We start from the raw sequence: 14444 nt of genomic DNA, 5'->3' as shown, positions 1-14444 counted from the left end.
ATGACAAAAAAGTATCGGTGTTCTCCAACTTACCCGACCAGTCAACAGGGAGAAGCACGAAGTCAAGTGGATGGTGGAGCAGGGAGATTTGAGAACTTTTATATGGTTTCAAAGCCCTGCCTTCTGGGAATGAGTCCTCCTAGGTAATGAGCTCATTCTTTCACAACTGCCGTTGTGCATTTCCTCCACAGACTTGTTTCACACGTAGGCATTGTGAAGAGAGGCTTTTGGTGCAGAATGCTTTTTAATCCCCTGACTTTCTGTGTGAATAAAGGTCATAACCTCAGGTTAATTAATTCACTGTGACCCTGCTGACACCAGGGATCTTGGTGTGGTGTCAACCAGTGTGGTTCCACTTCAACCCATGCATGAGCCATTTCGTGTTAGCTAATGCCCCCCTTCTTAGGATGTATTTGTGGCTTGAAATGGGGTGGGGGGGGGGATAATCTGTGCTTCTGTCACCTGCTTTTCATCAATGCTTTCTCTAAAGTGACTTTCTTGTGATTCTCTAAACTCATGATGGAGGGGTTTATTTTTTTGCCCATGAAGATCTTCATAGATTTCGTTCTTCTTTCATTTCAGAACAGATAATTTTGAAAGCGTGTTATTTTCCATGCTGCAGAGGATGCAGCTCCCACTTATCTAAATGTGACAGAAGAGGGAGCTGAGTTTATCTCCATGTATCATGTAAAAAGTAAAGGGATTTTTTAATAAAGTATAAGATTTATCACAACTAAATGGGATTGGGATGCTGGTCTCATTTAGATGCCAGAATGGCATTTGAAAAGATGTTTCAATCTACATGTGAAAAAAAGGGAGCTTGTAGCATACGCAGTTTCATGTAAGTGTATATAATGCATGTAAGCATTATTCCATGTAAAAATGTTTATTGAGTGAAAATAACTCACTGATTATTATCCCCAAAATCTCAGGGAGCTATCAGGATACAGGTCACACAATCCTCATTTCTGATGGTAGGATTATTTTCAGAAGCGGAGACGACGCATCCCACACAGAGGTGAATTTCATCACATTTGGTTGTCTTGGGACTATCTTTGTCCGTTTTACCAGAGCTCTTATCAGAGCACGCACTCCAGATGCAATCTTTGCAACAGGCTGAGCTGGTACCTGTCCCTGCTTGGGATTCCTGGGCTGCGAATGTCAGAAGCTGTTTCTAGCTGTGGTGTAACTTCCTCTGTTAATAATCATTTGGCAACTGAAGGACAGAACACCTGAATTTTAGCCACATCTTCACCCCCTCTAGCCTGACTTCATCTGTGCAACTTCCTTTCTTACCTCACGGCAGGTGGGGCCCCGCCTGGCTCTGGAAGACGCTTAGTTTTAGCCACCAGCCATCGCTAGTGAGGGGAATACCCCAGCCCAAGAGCCAACCCTGACTCTGCTGCTCTGCTGGTACAAATTGCAGTCGCAGCTCTGCTGAAGGCAGGAATTAGGACACTTTCCAGCAGTGGAGAACCTGCCCGTCTGCTTTCTAGGTAGCATCATGATTTGCGGTTATCAGAATAGCCCTTCTGCTGAGATATGCTCTTGGAATAAAGCCCTTCAACGCAGGAAGATAGAGGGAATAAGCTCAGGCTCATAAAAACCCATGGTTTTTATCATTGCACTTGTCAGTCTGAATTGGGCAGAGCAGCTGGGTTCAGAAGGAGACAGTGCATTTCATTAGATTAAACATTGCATTTGAATATTTGTGCAATATTCACAAGTGAATATGCACCTTCAGGTCAGAACTTCAGTAACCTGTGTTATGCCCATCAATTAGAGCACCTGAGAGCAACAGGGCACACAGCACTTGTGGAGCAGTGCCGAGGCAAAGGCTGTACAGCCATGGCTCTATGTTGAGACATTGCTTTTATTTAAGCAAGCAGTGAGGTTTCTGGAATATTTAGGTGTTGAATTTCCAGCCTCAACTTGCAACATTGAGTGATTAAAGAAAATCACTTTCCATAGCTGGAAGGGAGACGACTTGAACCCTGTCTGGAGATCAGAAGGTGGGGCCATCCTGCCCTTAAACACTGGTTTGGGTCCAGGTCTGGAGAGGCTTGGGGAGGTCACTTCACCTCCATGTCAGCAACCTCAGCAGAAAAAATGGTGGTAATTATCATCGAAGAGGCTCTGAAGTCAACCTGTAAAGGTTGCAAAGGGAGTGAATGTTTTTCCCATAGTAGACGTGTAATTGCTTTCCCCTTCCATGCGAATTGCACAAAGACTATTTTTAGAGGCAAATGCCATATGCAGTGAAACCTGCCCTACTGAAACATTTGGGAAACTATGGGAGAAACGTGCATTGAGTGAGGTTGCTTTAGAGTGAACGTGTAGCTCAGCAGCTCCTCAGCTCTCACCTGGCAGAGCCCGGCTCAGCTCCCAGTTGATACTGAAGTTGCACCACTAATTCCAGGGCACAGAACACCACAAATGAGAAAAATACTGACCTGAGCCCATCTTTCTTCCTAGACAGAAAATGCTCTTCCAGCTCCCACACAGCTTGGGTAGGTGCTGCGCTGCTCTCAGCCCACCAGTGGCCTTGCTGATCAGACTAGACAACCTTTAAAGGTCCCTTCCAACCCAAACTATTCTATGCTTCTATGATCAGGTAATTAATACCCAAAACTCTAAGTTGCCCTAGGAGGCATGCAGCAGTTACGCTAGCAGCTCCAAATAGGGGTCTGTAACTGTCTACTTTAGGGGGTTTATCATCGAGATGAGGGTCTCAATATCTTTAAGGGTCCTAGAGCTGTATTGTTTCAGTACGAAAAAAAAAGGGGTTATCTTTTTTAGAAGTGAAGACCACTGCGGACAACCTCATGTCAGGATGTGAAATGCTCATGCTGATCTTCACCTTATGTCTGCATGGATACTCTCTGATTTTTCTCCATCCAGTACTTTTAACCTTTGTGCACAGAGAAAACGATCTGAGGAAACTATTGCACTCCTGGATTTCATGTCTTGGTGTGATTCAGAAGCCGCTGAACTGGATCTCCCAAGACATGGCTCGACCTGATGGTTTAATTAGACACTGTTTCGTTAACACCCCATCTTGTTCTTTATTATTGTGTCTGTCATCATTTTAGGGTGGACATCTTGATTGACTCATCTCACGAGACAAAAGACATAATTACCTGTTACCGAATTTCCTAGTATCGGTCTGTCTGCCTGTGAGTCCACTCACTCAAGCATCTGCAGACTTTATCTTCTCTCAGAGCTGGATACTGTGTGTCAAGTTGTGTTACAGAAGTGAAGCTGGTCATGCTCAGGGATAGCCAAATGCTGCAGTGTTGAAGTACTGGATATGAAGTATCCATGCTTCAGTATTTTTTTTTCCTGCCTGTTATTCCATGAGAGATTCCTCTTTGGTTTTTTTTTGTGATAGAGCATCCGAGCTTCCCAGGAACCAAGGGGTTTCCTATGAGACCTACATTAATGGATTAGTTTAACAACTCTCAAGAGACGCACATGGATGAATCACCGCATTAAGTCTGTGACTCTACATTCATACATATAAAACCTCCTCCATAAATTCACCAACCTCCATCTTAAAGCTTGTTACATATTTTGATCCCAATCTTTTGATTTGGTGGCCTCTTCCAGAGCTTCCCTGCGCTTCTTCTTGAAAATGTTCTCCTAATTCCCTGCCTAAATTTATTCCTAACTGCTTCTTGCAGAATTACTGTGCTTCTCAAGTACAACACATTGCCTCATTGCAAACCCACTGGGCACAACAGGAACATTTTCCAGTCAGACATCACATCAAAGAGCCTAATTCTCAATTGCTCCATTCATGCACTCGAGCTCAGGAATGAACTTGTTGGAGTTTAGTCTGTCATCAGCCTTTTCTAGCCCATGTACCGGGCTGAGCAGTCGTAAGGTAGAGCAGCCTGAGGGTTACCCTCGCTTTGTGCTCATCTTTGACTCACTGCTGCTGGAGAACAGGGAGCAGTGGGGGTACAGTCCCGCATTTCGGGCTTCCCTGAACTCTTGGAAGGGGACTCTTGAAGAGGGAGTGGAGTGATAGGATGGGAGGAAACTGCTTTAAAACAAAAGAGGGGGGATTTAGATGAGATATGAGGAAGAAATTTTTTGCTGTGAGGGGTGTGAGCCCCTGGCCCAGGTTGCCCAGAGAAGCTGTGGCTGCCCCATCCCTGGAGGGGTTCAAGGCCAGGTTGGATGGGGCTTGGAGCGACCTGGGCTGGTGGGAGGTGTCCCTGCCCAGGGCATGGGGGCTGAAATGAGATGGTCTTTAAGGTCCCTTCCCACCTAAACCATTCTATGATTTTTTGGTAATCAGACAGGTGCCCAGGGAAATAGGGAGGTTCTTGGGGCACCACTTGCTTTTGGATTAAAGTTGCTTTATGCTTCTAGAGAAGCCAGAAAAGACCTTGAATGTCCCTGAGGTTCAGACCCTACATTTTCAATTTCTGTCTGAATTTTCTGCTTGCTTTATTCTTGTTGTTGCTGTTTCTGGCGGGACTGCAGTCATGGGGCTTTAGAGCAGAGCATTTGGAAAATATTGCAATAAGAACAAGTTTTCAGGCTTCAGGTGTGGCCAACAGAACAGCCTTCTGCTGCTAAAATAGAAAGTGCCTAAGAATGGGGAGTTTTCTCTCCCAAAGATCATGAAAAAACACCTGTTTCTGCAAATTGGGCAGTTCTTGAGCTGTGAAAAAAATGTAGATATGCACAGCACAGGCCCTTCTCTCTGGGAGGTAAGGCTCCTCAGGTATACAAGGATATCTCCAAGTCCCCAGTCTGTTACACTGTCTTCGCATTGATTCATTGTTTCACTGGTGGGTTGGGTAAATTTGATGAATCTATTAAATACCATTAATTACACTTGCTATGACTAGGATTAGAGTCTGCTGATGGCAATTCCAGACTCTTACATTTGCAAGTGGAATTAATTGAGATTAACTTTCAGGAGCTGCAGACTCTAGGAATTAAACTGTTTCTTCTCCAACCGTTTCTGCATCTGTGTAATGCCACAGATTAATGGAGATAATCTTGGTTATACCTATGCCATTCTTGTGACTTTGATGGCATCACACTGTTGCACAAGGTGATGATAGGAAGAGAATCAGGCCCAGAGGTCTCAGAGACTATACACACATGCCTTGCATTATGATCCTAAAACTGCTCTATTAGCTGGATTGCTATGGAAAGAGGAAATTTTAAAAGCTTATTATGTCTTGAGCATCTGATTTTCCTCCCTCTCTGGGGAGGAAAAGGAAGGGGTAAGTCCCAGAGCAGCAGGGAAGATTCTGAGGAGCCTCAGAGCCTTGCACGAAGGTTGTGTCTGACAAAACAGACTCTGACCCAACCTTGGTATCTTCAAAGGGGTTTAGACCACAAATCAGAGCTGACAGGGTTGAGTGCTGGAAAAGGAATCGTCTGACATGGTCTGCGTAATGAAAGGGACGTTGAGCAGATGAATATACAGCAGGAAGATAGCTTGGGAGGGACAATTATTGGTCTTCAAGCTTGAGAGAGAGAGTTATCTTGGATCTTCTCCTTTCCATTGCTCTGAGTTAGTCATTAAAATCAGAACAATCCTGAGCTCTCACAGTTTGCTTCATTCTGACACCTGTATGTGGATGAAGGTGAAGATACCGGTGTTTCTAATAGAGAAGTGCTGCTTTTGCTGCTGCTTTTCTTTCCTCTCTTGGTTTCTGCTTTTATGAAAAGAAAAAAAAAGTTCAATTTTTTATTTCCTAAAAAACCATCCAATTTTCTTTTTTCCTGTAATGTTGCTCTCAGTTCCTGGCTAGCAAGAGTGATGTCTTCCCAGCTAAACCAGCAGCAGCGCAAGCAAGCAGCCTCTCTGGCCCCCGCAGTAAGCAAAGCCATGCTGGAGTCAGCACCAGTCACCCAGCGGTGGCAGAGCCAGACACAGCAACAGCCAAAAAGAAAAGCAAGCTGCGGAACAGCCACAGATGGAGCTTTCTACATCAAAACCAGAAGCCAAGGAATGCCCACCGCCAGCCCAGGCTCTAATTTCTGTGCCACATCTGGAAAAGCAGCAAAACCAGGAGCCGAGTCAATGGTCTCCCAAGCAAAAGCAGCTCCTGCATATGGAAAGTGATGGCAGAGGAACAAAATCTGAGGCATGGTAACTTCATGTTCTCGTTGATGGTGTGATAGAGGCTCCACTAGACATATTTCACAACTTCATCTCCTGCAGCTGGGTGCCTGGGTGACCACACACTGCTGCCCCATTCAGAGCAGAGGTGTTGGTGGTCCCTGGGGCTGCGCTGCTGGGGGCTTCGTGCCTCGGCATTAACGCCCGTTGCTGCTGCAGAGGGGACAGCTGTGGCTGCGATCAAGCTTTGAGTTCCTACCTCAGCGCCCAGATATCTCTCCCATTGGAAGCCCAGCTAATGGCTGGTGTAGCTAATGGATATGGGGGCTGGGGAGAGAGAAAGTTGTGTTGAAACCCCATAGCTCAGCTTAACTATTTTAAAAGTCACTAGGGCTATTATGATCGTGTAGTCAGGTTTTCTACAGAGACTAACCTCCGCTGAGCCTGGTAGCAACCAGAACAAAGAGGTGTGTGGGGCTACTAATTGCAGAACAGCAAGAGTTCATTAAGTAATAAAACACTTTTAAAATGAACCAAGAAGGAGTCCAAGTGAGGAGCATTTCATTCTAATGCATGATGGGGTTAGCATTTTGCCTTCAGCGCTGTTAAATCATTGAAATAGCAAGACTGTGAATTTACTGCTTGCTGGGCTAATAATATGTTAAGTTTTATTATCTACACCCTGTATGCTTCTTACTAATTACAAGTCTGATACAATAAAAGTGCAACCTCTGCTTATTTTCTCATGTTTCCTTTACTCTCCATCCTCCCCTCCCTGCACACACCTTACTGCCCTGCAGTGGTCAATGGAGCAGGCTTGCTCTCCCGTGAAGAAGACAGCGTGCAGCCAAGCTAACATTTCGGTGGGTCTTCTCAATGCCCAGAAACACCTGTAGATATGAGCAGCTGGAATAAGGCACTCTGGCTTTCACAGTGATGGGACCGGGAGGCTGTGGATGGGCTGCAGGGAGCGTTGGTAACGCAGATTTAACTTCATGCCAGTGCCTTGGTACAGTAAGGAGAATTTAGGCATTAGGGTCCTATCACACAAAGGCATTGGGCTGGGTCTAGTTCACAGGCTGCCAGTTTAAACCATTTTCCTGGAGAGAGAGTGCAACTGAAGGTAGTTTCCCAGCTACCAGTACCTGGTTCTGCAAGGCTGTTGCAGGAGGCGGTTGCATGTGTGAATGCTGCGCTCTAGTGGTTTGCACAGCTTGGGGAAATGTCCGTGCCGTGCCAGTTTGGAGGACATGGCTGTGTCTTGGTGAGTCCAGAGGACATATCCATGCCTTGGAGAGACCAGGGGAAATGTCCATGCATTGGTGAGGCTGGAGGAAATGTCCATGCTTTGGTGACGCTGGAGAAAATGGCTGTGTCTTGGCAAGGTTGGAGAAAACGGCCGTGCGTTCATGAGGCTAGAGGAAGTGTCCATGCTTTGGTGAGGCTGGAGGAAATGGCCGTATCTTGGCAAGGTTGGAGGAAACGGCCGTTCCATGGTGAGACTGGAGGAAGTTACTGTGCCTTGGTGAGGCTGGAAGAAATGGCTGTGCTTTGGTGAGGCTGGAGGAAATGGCCATGTCTTGGCAAGACTGGAGGAAATGTCCATGCCTTGGTGAGGCTAGAGGAGATGGCCATGCCTCAGAGAGACCAGAGGAAATGACCTTGCCTTGGCAAGGTTGGAGGACACGGCCATGCTCTGGGGGGGCTGGAGGAAATGGCCATCCCAGATCCATGCAGGTGCTTCTTCAAGGAGGATCTGTTTCTTCAAGGGGGGAGTCTCTTCCTTGGCTTTGCTGTCGTAGCCTATCGCGTGTAGCGTCCTTCACTATGTGCTAGTTTTAATGCTTAACACCTCCCCACTGTAGCTCCCTCCTCCTTTACAGCTCCTTGTTTATTGGTATGTTTTGTTACCGTTAATGGAGCCAGGCTACTTTTACATCACTTGAGGTTTCAACTCAATATCCCAGATCACACCCAGCCAATTTACCTTGTTTCTTCTATCTTCTTGTTTTTTGGCTGGCTTGTTCTTCTGCCAGATTTCTATATTTGGAGCTGGCAGGGAGCTTTGCATTCCTGGTGCATTGGCTCATCCTCCAAAATTGCTGCACTGTGACGGTGCTCCTTTGCATTCCTGGATTATTAAAGGGAAGGTGGTGGATTCCCTAACGTCTCACCTGGCATCTCCTCCAGGATGTTTTTCAGCTTCCCTCTTGGTGCTTCTCAGTGCCACAGCCCTGGTTTAACTTCTTTTCCTACCTTCCTCTTGTGCTGTTTTCCAGGTTGAGTCAGGCACGTTAAAAAAGCTGACAACCACTGCAGGACAGGACTGGCATGTGAGGAGAAGGTGGCTACTAACAGGATATGCACAGATGATGACAACAGAAGCACACATTTTTGACAGGCATTGTCATGTGAAAGTGAAACGCTCATTTAACTGCTGCATAGTGAAAGTCTCCAAAGTTGTTATGTTGCCAACGTTGAAAAGGAGCCTAATTGGGTTTGTCTGTCTTTCTGTGATACTGTAGTTTTGAAGTGTATTGATTAACAGGGTTTAGGTGCATAGTCTTACAGATATTGCTGGATATTAACATGAAAGACAAGTTATTGTTATGATCAAGTAATTGAAGTTCACTTGGGCTTTCAGTAATTTAGGCAGGTACATGTGGGTTTCAGTCAAGTATGGCATGAAATAAGGGTTTCTTTGAAGGCCGGTGCCGGCATCCAGACTAGACTAGAAATAATATAAATGTGAACTGCTCGCTTTGGTTAACAGGGAGGATCACACCTACGACCTTTGGAGCTAAAGAGCAATGAAGAGTTACAGCTTTGGATCAAAGAACCAATTTCTGCAGGAGAGATGCCACAACAAAGCTGCATTTCTTGTGGTTCAGGCAAGGTTGAACGCACTCAGTGCTCACTAGCAAGGGTCAGGATTCGTTCTTGCTGGAGAAGCCTACGGTAAAGGGAGCATTTCACCTTCTGTGTTTCTTGCCTGGTGAGGGGCATAATTGTCCAAGAGTCCTGAAACTTTATTCGGCTTCGTTATGAAATTATTTACAGACCTTTTTCTTCACCTCAAAAACCACCTGGGGAGAGCCATTTCTTTAGTTCACAAGAAACCCCAGTTTTTAATAAATATACTCAGAACTGGGTTTCATCTCAGCCAGTGCTAAACGTTGGTGGGACAGAGCACTGGTCCCCCTCAGCTCTTTTTGTAGTGAGCAGGAAGAAATTGTCGCTTTTTGGGGATATTTCATGTGACAACGTACATATGAAAGCATTGATTAGATCTTCAGTGACTTCAAAAAATTATTCTCCCAGTTTTCTACCTGGTTTCTTTAATCTGGACGCAGTGTGCGATAAGAAGTTGACTCACTGAGAAAGTCACACGCAGAACTGGAGGAAGTTTGTCTGCTCCTGCTGCTTTTTGTGGCCTGTCGTGCTGCCGGTCACAGCTTTGCCAGCTGAGCTTGTTGTGCAAGGGCTGAAATCAAACGTGACTGTAGCTCATCTTTTCCGCTCATCTGAGAGTCACTGTCTGGTGTATTCCCATTGTGCTGATAACAGGTTATCGCATTGGGATCACGGGAGCATGGGGACACCAACAGCCAGGCGCTCTGCAGAGCTACGTGAGCTAAAAATGAGGTTCTCTATGAACTGCACCCACCCAAGGGGGTGATTTGAACTTCACTAGGAGCTCCTATTTGAATTCAAGAAGCCGGTGCCCTGTATCCACCACACAACCCACCCTGGCAGATGAGATGTGCTGCCAAGCTCTAACCAGGGCCTCAAGTTAGAGAAGGACATGGAGCCATCAGCACAGCTCTCGCAGCATGAAACCAATGCCGTGTGCGAGCAGAAAGAGGTCAAGTGACAGAATGGCCCCATTTCTGGGGACCACTAGGACATTGCCAGGGACTGTGAGACCTCTGGAAAGCCCTAACAGCGTGTTATTGGGTTGTCTTGCAAAACCCCTGGGGCAGGGGATGCTGCTGCTGCCTGCCTCTCCAAATACCATTCAGTCTTCCCATGCCAGGGCGAATTATACAAAAGGTAATTACTCTTACTACGGGGAGCTGACATTCTACTACTCATCCTCAGGATGAGTACACTGATGCTAGTCACTGCGAGTGTTGCACACAGGACGGCTTTTGCATAGGAACTAATAGGATATGTCGTGAGTACCTCATACCTTCCAGGCACGTTTAGTAGCTATATAAAAGCACTCCTTCTACTCAGGCTCACTGGTCACATCGCAAAGCTGTTCTCACAGGGAGCTGGGTAAGTCTGGTTTGTCCTGAGCCTCTGTAGCCGTTGAAATGCAAATTTATTTCTGCTTTTTTGCGCATTAAAATTGCTCTGTGGGAAAACTTTTTAAACCTGGGCGGTTTGACTTGCTGTGTCGGGGCTAGAGTTGCACTCACTTTCAGTGTCTCCAGCTGGGCATCCGAGTCCAAGAGACGCTTCTGTAAAATGTGAGGAAAGGTTGTTGGTAGTAATTTGGGTGCTGCTATAGTTGTTTGCTTTTGAGGGTGCCCTGACAACGGTCAGAGGAGCTTTGGCATGTCAGGGAACCGAATGCTAGAAGAGCTGTAAGGAGGTTTGTGTTCAGTTGTGGTATCACTAGCCTTTAATTGGCTTTTGTTCCCTAATGAGCATGAACTTTGGGATGTTGGGACTGCGCTGTGAACCTCTGCCTGCCCACGGTGTGACAGGCTCATCAGGCAGCGGTGCCTTGGGTGCTCTTTGCCTCTCCTGCTATGGCAGATGTGGCCAGAGGTTGAGAGGTTGTTTCTAGGTTGGGCTTTTTTCTTGATGCATCAACGGGAGGTCAGAGGCAGTTGCCGACCAAAAGCAGGAGGGAAAAACTGGATTTAACGATTGAAAGGCAGTGCTGAGATCAGCCATTCCTCTGCTGACCTCCAAGATCAGTTTTTCCCCTTGGATGTCTTGGTGATGGGGAGGGAGTTGCCGTCTGGGCTTTGCGTCTCTGAATTGCCCCACCGTTTGACTTGGTGCTGTGTTTCAGAGTTAAAAATGATGGGCTGGGTCCTCAGCTGCTGCTGGTGTGGTTTTGAGGCTGTGGCATAGGCGGGACATGTGTCCGGCACCGTGTGCAGCGAGCCGGTCCTGCGGCGTGGCCAGTAGCGGGACAGCGAGAACCGCAGGTGGGTGCTTGTCTAAAGGCTCTGCTTTCTGACATGTCATTCCAGCCCTGCCGAAACCTCACTGAGATGTCGTGCTACCCGCAGCAGTGCCTCCCACCAGTCTACCAGCACCCCATCCCCATCAAGTGCCCGCCGATGTACGCTGCCAGACCCACCTGGCACTCGACACTGTGCATCCCACAGTACGTGACCCCCTGCGTCCCCCGGCAGCGGATGATGTCCTCCAGCTTCTCCCAGCAGCAGTGTGTGACCCAGTGCGTGCCGCGGCAGCAGTATGTAACCAAGTGTGTGCCTCAGCAGCAGCGTGTGACCCAGCATATCCTACAGCAGCCGTGCGTACCTCGCTGCGTGACAATGTGCGTGCCCCAGCAGCAATGTGTGACCACGGGTGTGTCGCAGCAACCTTGTGTGACCAAGTGCGTGCCACAGCAGCAGTGTGCAACCAAGTGTGTGACCGCCTATGCCCCCCAGCAGCAGTGTGCCACCAACTGCATCCCGCAGCAGCAGTGTGCCACCAGGCATGTGACAGTATGCGTGCCACAGCAGCCGTACCTGACCAAGGGCATCCCGCAGCAGCAGTGTGCCACCCAGTGCATCCCACAGCGGTGTGTGACCATGTACACCCCACAGCAGCAGCATGCCACTAGGTGTGTCACCACGTGCGTCCCACAGCAGCGTGCAACCAAGTGTGTCTCGCACCAGTTTGTGACCTCTTGTGTCCCGCAGCAGTGTGCCAGCACGTACGTCCCACAGCCATGTGCGACCAGGTGTGTGACAAAGTGTGTCCCGCAGCAGTGTGAGACAACCTGTGCCCCACAGCAGCAGTGTGTGACCAAGTGTGTGCCACAGCAGCAGTGTGCCACCAAATGTGTCCCACAGCAGCAGTGTGCCACCAAGTGTGTGCCACAGCAGCAGTGTGCCACCAAATATGTCTCACAGCAGCAGTGTGCCACCAAGTGTGTGCCACAGCAGCAGAGTGCCACCAAATGTGTCCCACAGCGGCAGTGTGCCACCAAGTGTGTGCCACAGCAGCAGTGTGCCACCAAGTGTGTCCCACAGCAGTGTGCCACCAAATATGTCCCACAGCAGCAGTGTGTGACCGAGTGTGTGCCACAGCAGCAGTGTGCCACCAAATGTGTCCCACAGCAGCAGTGCACCACCAAATGTGTCCCACAGCAGCAGTGTGCCGCCAAGTGTGTGCCACAGCAGCAGTGTGCCACCAAATGTGTCCCACAGCAGCAGTGCACCACCAAGTGTGTGCCACAGCAGCAGTGTGCCGCCAAGTGTGTCCCACAGCAGCAGTGTGCCACCAAATGTGTCCCACAGCAGCAGTGTGCCACCAAGTGTGTGCCACAGCAATGTCAGTCAGGTAGAGTTAAAATTTCAAGTCACTCTAAAAAGTACTGCTCTGCGCCCAAATGGCCCTGGTAAAGTAGAGGAGGGGAAAGGAAGGTCCACAAAAGAAACGTGAGGTATGGCTTTGGGGCAGGGGTTATTTCTCTCCTCCCACCACCTGCCGACTAGTTCCTATGGCTTAAATCTGCTTTATCTGTGTTTTCAAGCCCTCCCCCTGTAGCTCGGCTCTATTTTGGGCTAGGCTGTGATACTATTTCCAGGGCTGCACTCCAGGTGCCTGTGGCTTGTACCACCATCTGCTGCAAGGCATAGTTTAGTGGGATGCTGTTAAGTTCTCACCTAATTGAAACGAGTTGTGATTTGTAAGGAAAAAAAAAATTAAAAAAAAAAAAAGAAATAGAAATGTCGAAGGAGTCCAGATCATGACAGCATCAAGAGGACTGGCAGGGTGTCTGGCAGAGGGCTGGCCCGTGCCCGGCTCTGAGTTTAGTCCTGACCTTGGGAGACAATGGTCAGGTTAACCTGGATTCCACGAGGCTGCGAGTTCTCCAAACCAGCTGGTTTCACTCACAGATTTGGAAACCAAATGTGAATTTGCTAAGCAAAAGGTATACGAATCTTATTCCCATGGCCTTCATTTCAGAAGGTGGCCAGAAATCCCTGCTGCGTTCAAACACTGACTCTGCATTGATTTCAGCAGAGTCCTCAAAAAAGATGGGATTTCTGGCTTGGTGAAGTTTGTCCTGGCTCAAACTTTATACATGAAAGTTTTTATTCACTTGGTGGCATTAATGAATACTGAAAACACAACTTGAAACAAAAGAAAGTCTGGAATAATACTGAAAGTTGTAGCACGACTATTTTATAAATATTTCAGCTATAAAAGTGATTAACTATGTTCTCTATGCTGCCTGAAGACGTGTACTCTACACTGTATTGAAAATAAATCATATATATATATGTACACTTGTATTATACATATATATACACTTAAATAAATATACTTGTCTGACCTCAGATTAAATGTCTTGTCTTTTTGCCCTCTGGTGGTTCTTCTTTATTAAATACAGTGAACTCCTGGCTGAAAAATACAAAAATCCTGTAATATGCCCTATCATTATGAAAATGAGTAGTAGCTCACGCTTAAGTGGATCATGCGTATTTGGAGCATAAAAAAACAAGTGTTGCAAGAAGAAGACGAGGGTGTGACTGGGGCTGGGACGCTGTCCTGCATCCTGCCCTGCTCCACCCTTGCTCGGTGACCTTGGGGAACCACCATGGGCTGCCCTCTGAAGGCAAGGAGGTGGCATCTAACAATGTCAAGGTGGTATCTGGCTGCTTCTCTGGGGTGCACAGTGTGTGACGGGGGAGCAGACCCTTTTCATACCTCCTCCTGAATGTCCAGTGATGATGCTTCGTTCTGGAGAGGGACGATGCTTCAACCCGGAGAGGCATCATACAAGAGCAGCAGTGACTGTGGCACTCCTTCCACCTTGCAGAGTGTTCACAACCCAACACAACCTCTTGTGTCCCCTTTAAAACGAAGAAATGGCCTTCTGAGGAGCTGTCACATCATTGTGGCTTTCCCATAGGAGCCAGAGCCCAGGGGATCATTAGGAGAATCTTCCTGGGTGGTAGGTGGCCCGGTGGTGGGTGGCTGGGTGGCACAGGACCTCATCTCACAGGGGTGGAGCGGCCAGCAGAGCATGGGGCTTGTTTAAGAGGTGGTAACTATGGAGCCTGGTTCTGACCCTGGCTCTGACTCACGCTGCGCCGCCAAGTGACCACAGCACAATGTGCCTCGGTTTACCCTGTGCTTAATTGGG

At 47.7% G+C, this 14444-nt stretch overlaps 1 protein-coding gene across 1 annotated transcript; it reads left to right on the top strand.

Annotated features, from left to right (window-relative positions):
- Positions 1–11328: 11328 nt before the first annotated feature.
- LOC128901141 (keratin-associated protein 10-7-like) lies at positions 11329–12693 on the top strand. Its single transcript, XM_054182948.1, has one exon. It carries the CDS (start codon positions 11329–11331, stop codon positions 12691–12693), a length of 1365 nt encoding a protein of 454 aa, XP_054038923.1.
- The last annotated feature ends 1751 nt before the right edge of the window (positions 12694–14444 follow it).

The sequence above is a fragment of the Rissa tridactyla genome, chromosome 23 (genome assembly GCF_028500815.1).
Source record: "Rissa tridactyla isolate bRisTri1 chromosome 23, bRisTri1.patW.cur.20221130, whole genome shotgun sequence".
Classification (NCBI taxonomy): Eukaryota; Metazoa; Chordata; class Aves; order Charadriiformes; family Laridae; genus Rissa; species Rissa tridactyla.
The sequence above is the reverse complement of the archived record's forward strand: the minus strand, read 5'-3'. Positions and strand labels throughout refer to the sequence as shown.